Consider the following 15541-nt stretch of genomic DNA (forward strand, 5'->3'; position numbering starts at 1 on the left):
ATAAAAGCACTGCACTCATGCACACCATCAATAGGTAGTAATGATTTCATGAACTTTTTAAATAATAAAATTAAAAACATCAGGCAAGAAATTCAGGCGGTTAATATAAATCCAAATTATTTTACAAGTAACCCTGTAGACAGCAGTGTCATTATAGCAGACAATCAATTACAATGCTTCACTCCTATTCATGAGAGTGACTTAATTTCATTAATCTCCTCATCAAAATCATCAAACTGTATTCTCGATCTCTTGCCTACTAGTTTCTTTAAACAGATAACTCCAGAGGTCATCAAACCTGTTTTAAAAATAATAAACTCTTCCATTAGCACTGGTTATGTACCGAAATCTTTCAAACTGGCAGTTATCCACCCCCTTATTAAGAAACCTGACCTTGACCCATGTCAGTTGTCCAACTACAGACCGATATCAAATCTCCCCTTTATATCCAAAATTTTAGAAAAGGTTGTAGCACAGCAGTTATGCTCACATCTGCTTATGAATAACATTTTTGAAATGTATCAGTCAGGATTTCGGCCTCATCATAGCACAGAGACAGCGCTAGTTAAGGTGGTAAATGACCTGTTATTGGCCTCTGATCAGGGTTTTGTCTCTTTACTTGTTTTGCTCGACCTTAGTGCAGCTTTTGACACCATTGATCACACTATACTGCTTGCTAGACTTGAGAATGTTGTAGGAATAAAGGGAACAGCTCTCTCTTGGCTCAGGTCTTATTTGACTGATCGCTGTCAGTTTGTGGATGTAAATGGTGAGTTCTCCACGCTCTATGAGGTAAAGTTTGGTGTTCCTCAAGGATCTGTCTTAGGCCCACTGCTTTTCTCTTTATATATGCTGCCTCTTGGTGAAATTATTCATAAACATGGGATTCGCTTCCATTGCTATGCTGATGACACACAGCTGTATATTTCAGCAAAGCCAGATGAGAGAGATCAGCTTAACAATGTTGAGAAGTGTGTAAAGACATTAGACAGTGGATGCTTAATAACTTTCTTCTGCTCAACTCAGATAAGACGAAGTACTTTTACTAGGACCACATGCAGCTAGAAGTAAACTTTCCGATTACGTAGCATCTCTGGATGGTGTTTCTGTTTCAGCATGTCGGCTGTCAAAGACCTTGAGTGTTATTATTGACCCGAGTCTTTCCTTTGAGTCTCACGTAATAATATCACCAGAATCGCCTTCTTTCACCTTAGAAATATTGCTAAAATTAGAAATATGATGTCGTTACAGGATGCAGAAAAACTAGTTCATGCTTTTGTTACTTCTAGATTAGACTACTGTAACGCTTTACTGTCTGGGTGTGCGAGTAAGTGCATAAATAAGCTTCAGTTAGTCCAGAATGCAGCAGCAAGGGTCCTCACTAGATCTAGAAATACGACATCACCCCTGTTTTAATTAGTCTACACTGGCTCCCAATCAAATCTCGCATTGATTATAAAATATTACTACTGACGTATAAAGCACTTAACGGTTTCGCACCGCAGTATCTGAGTGAACTTCTGTACCAGTATGATCCTCCACGCCTACTTAGATCAAAAGGTGCTGGCTATCTGTTGGTTCCTCAAATAATGAAGACTACAGCAGGGGGCAGATCTTTCTCTTATAAAGCCCCACAGTTATGGAACAACCTTCCAATCAGTGTTGGACTCAGACACAGTCTCAGTGTTCAAGTCGAGGTTGAAAACGTATTTATTTAGTCAAGCCTTTTATCAGTAGATTTTTCTTAGGTAAAGGAGCAGATCTGGGGGGAGCATGGATATAGAGTGTTTGGTGAACTGGTATATTTGTATGCTGTCGTCCCCTCACATTCACATGTTCACTCAGGTTTGTTGGCGGTGGTGTGGTGGGTCGTCTCTTATCCCAGAGATCCCTCATGTCTGTGTTACCTTCTGGTTCTCCCTTTTAGTTATGCTGCCATAGCGAGTCTTGCGGAGTCCAAACTGCACAGTGACATTAACTTTCATACACCAATAGGGACACTTCCATAATCCATATCCTTCTCTTCCCGTCACCCTCTTCTATCTCTCTCTCTCTCTCTCTCTCTCTCTCTCTCTCTCTCTCTCTCTCTCTCTCTTGATCGAGTTAAACATGCTCCTGAGGCTCCAGTGACCACTGTTCCTGCCCTCTCCCCTCCTTGGATCTTCACACCTCTGTGCAGCTCAGGATGGTCTCTCATCAACACCTTGGGTGGTTCCATGTAATTCGGAGTAGAGCGGGTGCTTTGAGGACGGATTGGACTGTAGTTGGTGTCGTGGTCTGCTGCACTGACTCGGGAGTGCAGTTTGCTTCTGATCGTGATCACTGTACCCCACAACATTGTATATCTGCTTCAAATGGACATTTGGTGCAACCCAGATGAGGATGGGTTCCCTCTTGAGTCTGGTTCCTCTCAAGGTTTCTTCCTTATGCCATCTCGGGGAGTTTTTCCTTGCCACAGTTGCTCATCAGGGACAAACATACTTACAAAGAACATATTTATGTTTAATCACCACATTATCTGTGTAAAGCTGCTTTGAGACAATGTCCATTGTTAAAAGCGCTATACAAATAAAAATGAATTGAATTGAATTGAATTGAATTGAATCGAATGTATGTGCAGTGCTTTTATTTCCTGTTCATTTTGCTGCAGTACAGAATAAAAATCTAGGATTCTGCTTGTTATTTTCTATGAGGGTGGAGAAGAGATTTTCTAGAGCTCAGGATATTCTCCTTCCATGCTATTTGAAATACTGTTAATTTTGTTTGACGGCATTTACGTTCTAATTTCCGAGTGGTCTGTTTTAAGGCACACATATGATCCTTATACCACTGTGCTATTTTTTTCTCCATGATCATTTTGGTCTTAAGGGGAGCTACATCATCTAAGGAAGGGGTCACCAATGTGGTGGCCGCGGGCACCACATGAGTAGCCCGCGGGCCTTTTCTAAAAATAGCTGTTTCCTACTTTGTTAAATCATTGTTGTTGATTATTATGAGAAATCATTAACATGATCAGTGTCTTCACATAGATGAATATCATTAATTATTAATAATCAAGTCAAGTCAAGTTTATTTGTATAGCGCTTTTCACAACAGACATTGTCTCAAAGCAGCTTTACACAAATCAACAGTGATGGTGAATGGTGTGAATTTGTCCCTGATGAGCAAGCCGTGGTGACTGTGGCAGGAAAAACTCCCTTAGATGTTATGAGGAAGAAACCTTGAGAGGAACCAGACTCAAAGGGAACCCATCCTCATCTGGGTGACATCAAGAGTTTGATCATAAATCTTTCAACAATACAGAACACTGGACAGTGAGAACTAACATGATTACTGGAGTATAAGATTATAAGTGATGTTCTTTCTGCAGTCTTATACAGTCTAAATGGTTAGTAGCTCCGAGTTTTATGAGCTCATCATTTGTGATCACCACAGATCCAGCATCAGCTTCTCCATGCCAGAGCCTTTAAACAGTCCAGGAGGTCCAATGTCAAAACTCCACACATGTAGCGGGATCCAAATGGCACTGTATGCGTCTCTAGATGGTTCGGGATGTTTGTGAGTTTGGCATCTACTTCTTCAAAGGTCCGTAATCATCACGAGGTGGGAGGTGACTGGAGCTGGCCAAACCTCAGGGTGTCTCGGGATGGGGAGAGAAAGAGAAGCAGTGGAGAGGAATTAGCGTAGCTGCTGTTCATGATATTAACAGCACAAGTTGATAATGTGCATGTGATCAGATGTTCTGGAGCACAAGGTTATGATATGTGATGTGTGTTATGTGTAGGCTTTGCTAAAAAGATACGTTTTTAATCTACACTTAAACTGGGAGAGTGTGTCTGAGCCCCGAACACCGTCAGGAAGACTATTCCAGAGTTTAGGAGCTAAATGTGAAAATGCTCTACCACCTTTAGTGGACTTTGCTATTCTAGGAACTACTAGAAGCCCAGAGTTTTGAGATCTCAGGGGCGTGGCGGATTGTAGCGTGTTAAAAGACTGGATAGATACCTGGGAGCCAAACCATTTAGTGCTTTATAAGTGAGAAGTAATAGTTTGTAGTCTATTCGAAACTTAACCGGAAGCCAATGTAGGGATGATAAGATCGGGGTTATGTGATCATATTTTTTGACCTTGTAAGAACTCTGGCTGCTGCATTCTGGACTAACTGAAGCTTGTTTATTAATGATGCAGGACATCCACCTAGTAACGCATTACAGTAGTCTATTCTGGAGGTCATGAACGCATGGACGAGCTTCTCTGCATCGGATATGGACAACATATTTCTTAGCTTAGAAATATTTCTAAGGTGAAAGAAGGCTGTTTTTGTAACTTGGTTGATATGATTTTTGAAAGACAAGTCGCTGTCTAAAATAACACCCAGGTCTTTTACCGTTGAACTAGTGGTTACAGAACATCCGTCTAAATGCAGGTTGAGATGCTGGAAGATCTGTATACTAGTTTTTGGGCTGATGAGCAAAATCTCAGTCTTATCAGAATTTAAAACTAGAAAGTTATGGGTCATCCAATCTCTTAGTTCCTTAACACACTCAGTTATCCGGGTTAATTGAGCTGTATCGCCTGGTTTAGATTAAATATATAGCTGAGTATCATCAGCATAACAATGGAAGCTAATTCCATGCCTTCTAATAATATTTCCTAACGGAAGCATGTATATTGTGAAGAGCAGGGGTCCTAGAACTGAACCTTGCGGCACGCCATAATTTACTTGCATTAGCCTGGATAGCTCTCTATTTAAATCTACGAAATGGTAACGATTGGACAGGTAGGATTTAAACCAGCTTAATGCCTGTCCCTGAATGCCGATGTAATTTTGTAAGCGATCTAGGAGGAGATCATGGTCTATAGTGTCGAATGCAGCACTAAGATCTAGTAAAACTAACAGCGAAATGAAGCCTTGGTCTGAAGCTAAAACAGGTCATTAGTTATTTTAACTAGAGCAGTTTCTGTGCTATGATGGGGCCTAAAACCTGACTGAAATTCTTCAAAGATATTGTTCTCTTGCAGGTAGGAACATAACTGTGCAGCGACAATCTTTTCTAAAATCTTAGACATAAATGGGAGATTTGAAATTGGTCTGTAATTTGATAACGTGTTTGGATCCAGATTAGGTTTTTAATGAGGGCTTAATAACTGCTAACTTGAGGGATTTAGGGACGTGACCTAAAGATAGTGAGGAGTTAATAATATTTAGAAGAGGTTCACCAGTTGTATATAACACTTCCTTCAGTAATTTAGTAGGAATTGGATCTAACTGACATGTTGTCGATTTAGCTGGGCAATAAAATTATACAGCTCTTCCTGTCCTATACATGTAAAATAGTGGAGTTGTGGAGTTGAAGGTAACACTGTCTCAGGAGATGCTGTCAGAGGTTGAACTGCCACAATTGTTTTTCTAATGTTATCAATTTTTTCAGTGAAGAAAATCATAAAGTCCTCACTAATAATAACATATAATAAAAGGTAAATCAAGCAAATTTGTTATTTAAGATCAAACTGAAAACTGTGTGTATCAAACTGGTAGCCCTTCACATTAATCGGTACCCAAGAAGTAGCTCTCAGTTTCAAAAAGGTTGGTGACCCCTGATCTAGAGTATAACATAACTTTGATTCTAGGTATTCAGTGGCCCAGTCGAGCTCTACAGGTTCAGACGGAGATCTAATTAATAATCGTAATTTCTGGAAGATTATAGATAAAAATTGCTGTAAGCTGTCATGAAGCTGACATGAATGTGTTTAACATGGTAATGTGGTAAGGTACTAATGCAGTGACTGAGGCAGTTTTTAAAAGAGATTAGATAATGGTCTGAAATAGCTTCAGACTGTGGAATTATGACTAATTTTATTTTTTTTTATTCATATGTTTATAAGAAATCAAGAGTGTGTCCACCACTATGAGTTGGTCCTATAACATTCTAATTAATTCCTACTGAATCTAGAATGGACACAATTGATGCTCTTAAGGAGTCTTCCTGATTATCAAAATGAATATTAAAGTCACCAACAATAAATGCTTTGTCTAAAGAAGTAGCTCAATTTGTGATAAAATCTGAATGAAATTCTATGAGAAAATCAGAGTTGGGCCCCTGGGGGTCTATAAATAATAATTAATGGAATTGCCTTTTGGTGTAAAGAACTTCAAATGTTTTACACTTGTTTTTAGTCTTTTGTGTCATGTTTAGATTGTTATTATAAATAGCTGCGACTTTGCCTCCTCTGCCATTTAGACGGGGCTGGTGTATGTAACGATACCCAGGAGGACTCGCTTCATTTAATGCTGTATATTCATTCGGTTTAATCCACGTTTGTCAAACACATTATTTTAAACTCCTGATCGGTAATAATTATGTTTATAGTCAGCGATTCTGGCGTGAGAGATCTAATATTCAACAATCCTATATTTAGATCAGCGGTGCTGCCGTGTGTTCAGTCCTATTTAATTTAATGTTAATCAGGTTACCTGAACAGACTTTTTTGAGAATTCCAACATTTTGGTTTCGCTCAGGGAAAAGACACAGTATCAATTTGTGGATCCTGAGTGACGACTCTGTGCAGCTAGCAGACGGTCGGTTTAGCCTGTCTGTCTGCTCCCTGACCTTGGCTCTGGACAGTCACTAGTTAACTAGTGCTGTTCTGAGACTATGACCTATACTACAAGAAATGAGATCAGCTTCCCGAGTGGGATGGATACCGTCCCGCCCTAACAGGCCAGCCTTGCCCTCAACATTGCTCCAATTATTTATGAAGTTGGGCTTCAACAACAAAACACCTTTATTTTGTTGCATTCAGGTTATATTTTTTTTCTTTTCAGAATAAAGGTGTTAAAAGACTCTCTCTCACACACACACGCACACACACACACACACACACAGACACAATGTCTGTGGACGTTCAGCTGTCCTCTTTTTATCGTTTAAGGCACAAACTGCACACTGCATTACAGCACTCATTAATGACACTAAACACAGTTGTATGTGATCCTCACCACTTAATTCCTCTTCCTCCACCCTCCAGTCACACACCAGTGTTCAAACACTTCCCACCTCCACAAGTGTGCACTAAATAAATCTCTATCAGCTATTTTCAAACTTAAAAATACCAAGTTTTGTTGATTAAGTAAAATGGTGTCTTTATAAAAATGAATCATGCAGTTAAACAGTAAAGAGTCGACATGAGACAATAACTAAAGACATAATATGAGACGTGTCTCCATACAGGCTTCACAAGGCGATACTGACACGAGTAAAATCCCTCTTCCACTGTATCTTCTTCCCTGATTTTGGAGAAATGAAATGGTGTCTGATGTCTTAATATATTCTAGAATAGTCAGGAAGTGGAAACCACACAAAGGAACAGCTGTGAACAAAGGGACATGTGAGAGACACCACAAATACAAGACAGAGAGGACACAAAACAAATGAAATTGAAACACACATTCAAGAGACACGTGACAAAAACAAACGCACACGTTTACATAAACACAGACGTGAAAAAAGTACGCAGCCTTAAACCGAGGTATTGTGATATTTATTGTGATATTTTGCTGTGTTTGTGTTCGGATTTTAGCAACAATGAAATTCTGTCTCATGACCATTTTTATAATTTTCTACAGTAAACTACAGAGTGAGAAATCACACCCACCAGTGCCCAGCTGTGTCTCCATGAAGAGTGATGAGTCTATGGATCTTCCTTTGGTATTTAGCACTGGAATCTCCTCACCTGTACACAGGTAACATCCCATAATTCTACAATACTTTCAGTAAATCCTTTAGATGAACAAGTGTAAATATTTATTAAAGTCACAATCAATTACACATAACGTCTTAAATCCTAAAATAAAAATACTAATATAAACAACAAAAAAGCTACAGGAAACAGTATTTTTGGGGATCAGGAACCCTGACTTAGTGATCAGAATGTTCTGTAGATCTTCAGATTTTAGCAACAATAAAATTCGGTCTTTAAGCTATTTCTATAATTTTCTACAGTAAACTACAGAGAAAGAAAACAGAATTGATTCAGAATGAAAATCAGCATTTTCCTCAATCTTAACTCCCACTTCCCAAAACCATGTGTGTAGGTGGAAATCTTCATCAGAAGATGATGTGAGACGAGAGATCAGAATTTCAGCGTTCATTTCCTGAAAGGTTCGGTGCAGTGTTCTAAGTGATGTAACACATCGAGATGTAAAGATCAGGAACTGAAAGCTGGAATTCTGATCTTCTGTTTCATTTTCATCTTTTACTCTTAAATCCAAACGTCTTCAGTGTCGAGCAAAAACCCAAAGAACTGGACTTCCTGTTCCAATACTTTTAGAGGTTTGTGTAGGAAGAATAGAAAAGTAGGAAAAAGTGTGAAATGAAAACAGGAGCACATTTAATTCTCCAGGTGCACAATGTTGGAGTTGTATTCAGCTCTGTGTTCTCCAAGTGTTCCTGCTCTCACTACAATTACTGTAGTACAATTTGTGTTCAGGTTTAGACTCCAGTATTAAAGTGAGGAACGTCTTTAACACTTGTTGTTTTTGTTCCCAGTGTTCTACAGAAGGCAGGAGACAGAAGCGAGAAGAACATCATCACAGCTACAGGGTACGATCAAAACCAACACCATGACTGTGACACTGACACACTGCTATTCTAAAGCTCTCTGCTGTTAGTAACTACAGAGTGAGAAATCACACCCACCAGTGCCCAGCTGTGTCTCCATGAAGAGTGATGAGTCTATGGATCTTCCTTTGGTATTTAGCACTGGAATCTCCTCACCTGTACACAGGTAACATCCCATAATTCTACAATACTTTCAGTAAATCCTTTAGATGAACAAGTGTAAATATTTATTAAAGTCACAATCAATTACACATAACGTCTTAAATCCTAAAATAAAAATACTAATATAAACAACAACAAAGCTACAGGAAACACTACTACTTAAAGGTGTAAGCAGTATTTTTGGGGATCAGGAACCGTGACTTAGTGATCAGAATGCTCTGTAGATCTTCAGATTTTAGCAACAATGAAATTCGGTCTTAAAGCCATTTCTATAATTTTCTACAGTGAACTACAGAGAGAGAAAACAGAATTGATTCAGAATGAAAAACAGCATTTTCCTCAATCTAAACTCCCACTTCCCAAAACCATGTGTGTAGGTGGAAATCTTCATCAGAAGATGATGTGAGACGAGAGATCAGAATTTCAGCTTTCATTTCCTGATAGGTTCAGTGCAGTGTTCTAAGTGATGTAATGCATCTAGATGTAAAGATCAGGAACTGAAAGCTGGAATTCTGATCTATTGTTTCATTTTCATCTTTTACTCTCAAATCCAAATGTCTTCAGTGTCGAGCAAAAACCCAAAGAACTGGACTTCCTGTTCCAATACTTTTGGAGGTTTGTGTAGGAAGAATAGAAAAGTAGGAAAAAGTGTGAAATGAAAACAGGAGCACATTTAATTCTCCAGGTGCACAATGTTGGAGTTGTATTCAGCTCTGTGTTCTCCAAGTGTTCCTGCTCTCTACAATTATTGTAGTACAATTTGTGTTCAGGTTTAGACTCCAGTATTAAAGTGAGGAACGTTGAGATCTTTAACACTTGTTGTTTTTGTTCCCAGTGTTCTACAGAAGGCAGGAGACAGAAGAGAGAAGAACATCATCACAGCTACAGGGTACGATCAAAACCAACACCATGACTGTGACACTGACACACTGCTATTCTAAAGCTCTCTGCTGTTAGTAACTACAGAGTGATTAGATGATAGAAAACCTCCAGTAGAATAAAGTAAATCCACAGTGAGAACATCATAAAGATCTATCTAGCAGGAAAAATGTGAACTTCTACTCTAATCATTGGAGCCCATGTCTCACCATGTCTTCCTTCTTCACCCTGTCACAGACACGACCCAGAATCCACTGCTGCAGATGAATTCCAGAAGAAGTTCAAGTTCAATCTGATGAAGAAGTTTCAGTGTTTGAATGGATTGATGCTAAAGCAGGAAAACCGAACACTTCTGAATGAGATCTACACAGAGCTCTACATCACAGAGGGAGACAGTGGAGACGTCAATAAAGAACATGAGGTGAGACAGATCGAGGCAGCATCCAGGAAAAACCCAATTGAGGACACACCAATTAAATGCAGTGACATCTTTAAACCCCTACCTGAACAAGACAAAGCCACCAGGAAAGTTCTGACAAAACCCTTATCTGAACAAGATGAAGAACCCATCAGGAACGTTCTGACTAAGGGAGTAGCTGGAATTGGAAAAACAGTCTCTGTGCAGAAGTTTGTTCTGGACTGGGCTGAAGGAAAACAAATCAGGACGTCCACCTCATATTCCACTTCCTTTCAGAGAGCTGAATTTGATGAAGGAGCAGAAACTGAGTCTGGTGGAGCTCCTTCATGTGTTTTTTAAGGAGATGAAAGAAATGGACATTTCCAGGTTGGAGAAGGTTTTGTTCATTTTGATGGTTTGGATGAGTGTCGTTTTCCTCTGGATTTCCAGAAGACAGTGAGAGTGTGTGATGTAACTGAATCAGCACCAGTGCATGTGCTGCTGATAAACCTGATCAAAGGAACCTGCTTCCTCTGCTCTCATCTGGATCACCTCCAGACCAGCAGCAGCTGATCAAATCCTCTGAGTGTGTCCATCGAGTCACAGAGGTACGAGGGTTCAATGACCCTCAGAAGGAGGAGTACTTCAGGAAGAGGATCAGTGATCAGAACCTGGCCAATAAGATCATCACACACCTGAAGTCATTAAGAAGCCTCTACATCATGTGCCACATCCCAGTGTTCTGCTGGATTTCAGCTGCTGTTCTAGAGAGAATGTTGGGTGAAGCAGAGAGTGGAGAGATCCCCAAGACTCTGACTCAAATGTACACACACTTCCTCATCATTCAGACCAACATCATAAGAGAGAAGTACCTACAGAAGCAGGAGAGCGATGAAGAAATGCTTCTCAAACTGGGGAAACTGGCTTTCCAGCAGCTGAAGAAACAAAACCTGATCTTCTATGAGGAAGACCTGAGAGAGTGTGGCATTAATGTGACAGAAGCAGCAGTGTATTCAGGTGTTTGTACGCAGATCTTCAGAGAGGAGTTTGGGCTTCACCAGAGTAAAGTGTACTGCTTTGTTCATCTGAGCATTCAGGAACATCTCGCAGCTCTGTTTGTGCACCTGACCTTCATGAAAGAGCAGAGAAATGTTCTTAAACAGAATCAGGATGATGATGATAGTGATAATGGTGATGATGGTGATTATGGTGATACTATTATGAACTGTAGGACACTTTCAGATGTTCACAGGAATGCTGTAGATCAGGCTTTAAAAAATCAGACTGGACATCTGGATCTTTTCCTCCGCTTTCTTCTGGGTCTCTCACTCGAGTCCAATCAGAAACTTCTACATTCCTTAGTAACACAGACAGGAAGTAGCTCCCAGAACAAAGAGAAAACAGTTCAGTACATCAAGAAGAAGATCAGTGAAGATCATTCTGCAGAGCAATCCATCAATCTGTTCCACTGTCTGAATGAACTGGGTGATGATTCTCTAGTGGAGGAAATCCAGCAGTATCTGAAATCTGGAGCACAAAGTGAACTTTCTCCTTCACAGTGGTCTGCTCTGGTGTTTGTGTTACTGACATCAGCACAGGATCTGGAGGAATTTGACCTGAATAAATACATCACTCCAGATAAGATCAGAGAAGAGATTCTTGTGAGAGTGATGCCTGTGATTGCAGCATCCAGAAAAGCAATGTAAGTGAAGCTGAATGAAATTGTTCTACTGTTACAGTGTTGAGAACAAATCAAAGGTCTGAGCTGTTCAGATGAATCGAACTCTGCAGGACTCTTTAGACTTTTTCCTTTCTCCTCTTAGAAACCTTTTAGATCAGACTCTCTTACTTTCCCATTTGGATTCCCGGATCTCATCCTCCATGTTTATACAACGTGTGTGATGATGTTCCTCAGCTGAAACTCTCGCCAAGCCAAATCTGAACATCTCCGACTGTCAATTCTTATTATTCCACCATTTAATCATTGTGTTCAACTGATGTGTGTGATGTTGAAAGTGAGACGCTGCAGTGAAGCTTTGAGAACTTGTTTGATCTTCTGCATTTCTGTTCATTATCTTTTATTTCCTTCAGTATCAGATGCAATAAATTACAGGAGAAGTGGAAAAGCTCTGACCTCAGTGCTCAACTCAGAAACCTCCAGTCTGAGAGAACTGCATCTGACTGTCAATACACTGAATCTGTCTGGGAATAAACTAGAAGACTCAGGAGTGAAGCGTCTCTCTGCTCTACTGGAGAATCCTGAGTGTAAAGTGAAAGATCTGAGGTAAGATCATCTCTGAGAGACACAAGAACTCACTAAAAGCTGCAGTGAATTGTTGTATACAGTGTTGTTTTCAGGTGAAATTTGCTGTAGCAGTACAACATCCAGAACAAATCTATCAGTAATGAAACTTCTCACTTCCACTAATCATTAATGCACTGAGAATTAGATCCATGTGTGAATAAAACTCCAGTTCAACAGAGAGAAAGAACCTGATTCATGACTTTGAACAGAAAGCAGCAATACCTTTACACCTCTTGTACACATAATGACAGGAATCTCAATCACAGCAATAATCATTGGTCAGGTTTAATATGATCTTGTGATTGGACAAGAGAAGGGAGACGGTCCACCATAACACACACATCATCTTCAAATCATCATCATTGCTTTTTCAACCTGTTTCTAGACGTCTTACCATATTATTCTTCATTGTCAGAGATTCCCTCTGCTCCGTTTGCAGAATGATGAAGTGTGTGTCAGCTTGCATTGCTCTGGACTTCCCAGTTCCATTCTCTGTTTCTCAGAGCGACGTGTGTTTGTGCTGCTGCTCTCCTTCATCTCATCTTCTTTTACAACTTCTTTATTGAACTGCAAATGTTTAAGATCTTCTAAGAGTAAAAAATCCCACATTTACTTCTGTTTTTTCCTCCACATTCATTTGGTCATTAGTGCTGCTCTACTTCTAATCCCTGCTGTGAAAATGAGCTGAAATACACCTTACACTGCCACCTACTGGTCATTTACTGCAGTTTTCTTGTGTCAGCAGTCTGAGATGAATCAAAATGCAGTACAAATATTTATCTCTATTAAATCATCTTTAAATTAATTTATTTTCATTGATAAATTATATATTTTTGATTTACTTTGTAAGTCCTGGAGAAATCTGCTGCAACTTATTTTATAGAAATGAAATCTGTCCATTTTGTAGTCGTGTAATGTGTAGAAACTGAGAGAGTGAAGTGTGTGTCATTGTGTATCTGCAGGTTGGGTGGTTGTGGAGTATCAGATGAAGGCTGTGCTGCTCTCACTTCAGCTCTAAATTCAAACCCCTCACACCTGAGAAAACTGCATCTGTCTGGGAATAAAGTAGGAGACTCAGGAGTGAAGTGTCTCTCTGCTGTACTGGAGAATCCTCACTGTAAACTGGAGATACTGAGGTAAGATCATCTCTCTGAGAGTCACATGACCTGCTCCTCAGTAACACACTTTCTCTAATAGTGAGACTGAAGCAGAGCTTTTAGGTTCAGCATCAATGTTCTGAGGAGGAAGTTTGTTTCTTTTCACTGCACACTGATGATTTGTCACAGAGGCTTTGGGTCTGATGTACGTATGTGTGAAGCTGCAGCACAAAACGTGACTTAAAACCAATGTGTCTGAAATGACTGTGAAACTGTTAGAGTTCACTTTCAGTAACACAAACTACATACATATGTCCTGTTTCTCTCTTACACACACTCTCACTTTCTCTCTCTTTCTTTCTTTCTCTCTCACACACAAACACACACACACACACACACACATACTGGTTTTATGTATTAGGTGGACTTTGCCTGGTAAACAAGTTGTACCATGGTTTAAAGGTACCCACCCTTCCCCTTGTGCTACAGTGATGCTACAAATGTCAAAAAATCTAATCAGCTCTGAGGAAAACAAATTTCACTTCAGAATTACTTTACACAAATTTAAACAATTTATATAAAGACCTGACATTATTTATATGAAGGACAGGGCTTTATCACATGACATTTTAACAATACACAAACAAGACATCACACAGTATTGAAGGGACAGGCATGTTTTATTGGCCCTAAAAGAACAAGTCCTTTCCTTGTAGTTTTCGGGACTTCTTTTAGAGTTTTTTAGTCTCTGCAAAATATTCATAAACAAACTAACCAAAAACCCATTATAAATGAAATTTGATAACCAAGATGTTTAGATATTTGAATGTTTAGTGCATAATGACAGGAATCTCAATCACAGCAATAATCATTGGTCAGGTTTAATATTATCTTGTGATTGGACAAGAGAAGGAGACGGTCCACCATAACACACACATCATCTTCAAATCATCATCATTGCTTTTTCAACCTGTTTCTAGACGTCTTACCATATTATTCTTCATTGTCAGAGATTCCCTCTGCTCCGTTTGCAGAATGATGAAGTGTGTGTCAGCTTGCATTGCTCTGGACTTCCCAGTTCCATTCTCTGTTTCTCAGAGCGACGTGTGTTTGTGCTGCTGCTCTCCTTCATCTCATCTTCTTTACAACTTCTTTATTGAACTGCAAATGTTTAAGATCTTCTAAGAGTAAAAATCCCACATTTACTTCTGTTTTTCCTCCACATTCATTTGGTCATTAGTGCTGCTCTACTTCTAATCCCTGCTGTGAAAATGAGCTGAAATACACCTTACACTGCCACCTACTGGTCATTTACTGCAGTTTTCTTGTGTCAGCAGTCTGAGATGAATCAAAGTGCAGTACAAATATTTATCTCTATTAAATCATCTTTAAATTCATTTATTTTCATTGATAAATTATATATTTTGATTTACTTTGTAAGTCCTGGAGAAATCTGCTGCAACTTATTTTACACAAATGAAATCTGTCCATTTTGTAGTCGAAACTACTACATGACTGTCTAGACGAGGACTTCCATCAGTGTCTGTGACTGGTTCTCACACCAACACTGCAGGAACGAGGAGAACACACAGGATGTGTAATGTGTAGAAACTGAGAGAGTGAAGTGTGTGTCATTGTGTATCTGCAGGTTGGGTGGTTGTGGAGTATCAGATGAAGGCTGTGCTCTCGCTTCAGCTCTGAGATCAAACCCCTCACACCTGAGAGAACTGCATCTGTCTGGGAATAAAGTAGGAGACTCAGGAGTGAAGTGTCTCTCTGCTGTACTGGAGAATCCTCACTGTAAACTGGAGATACTGAGGTAAGATCATCTCTCTGAGAGTCACATGACCTGCTCCTCAGTAACACACTTTCTCTAATAGTGAGACTGAAGCAGAGCTTTTAGGTTCAGCATCAATGTTCTGAGGAGGAAGTTTGTTTCTTTTCACTGCACACTGATGATTTGTCACAGAGGCTTTGGGTCTGATACGTATGTGTGAAGCTGCAGCACAAACGTGACTTAAAACCAATGTGTCTGAAATGACTGTGAAACTGTTAGAGTTCACTTTCAGTAACACAAACT

The 15541-nt window shown here is 39.6% G+C and overlaps 1 protein-coding gene across 1 annotated transcript in view; it reads left to right on the forward strand.

Annotated features, from left to right (window-relative positions):
* LOC124377341 (ribonuclease inhibitor-like) overlaps positions 1 to 15541 on the forward strand; it is a gene marked incomplete at its 3' end in the record, with an annotated part of 59955 nt that overhangs the window by 16416 nt on the left and 27998 nt on the right. The window contains exons 5-6 of the mRNA XM_046836772.1: positions 7628 to 7744; positions 12287 to 12343. Coding sequence (XP_046692728.1) covers positions 7628 to 7744; positions 12287 to 12343 — 174 coding nt within the window. The remainder of the gene's footprint in view (positions 1 to 7627; positions 7745 to 12286; positions 12344 to 15541) is intronic.

This window comes from Silurus meridionalis, chromosome 23 (genome assembly GCF_014805685.1).
Source record: "Silurus meridionalis isolate SWU-2019-XX chromosome 23, ASM1480568v1, whole genome shotgun sequence".
NCBI classification, from domain to species: Eukaryota; Metazoa; Chordata; class Actinopteri; order Siluriformes; family Siluridae; genus Silurus; species Silurus meridionalis.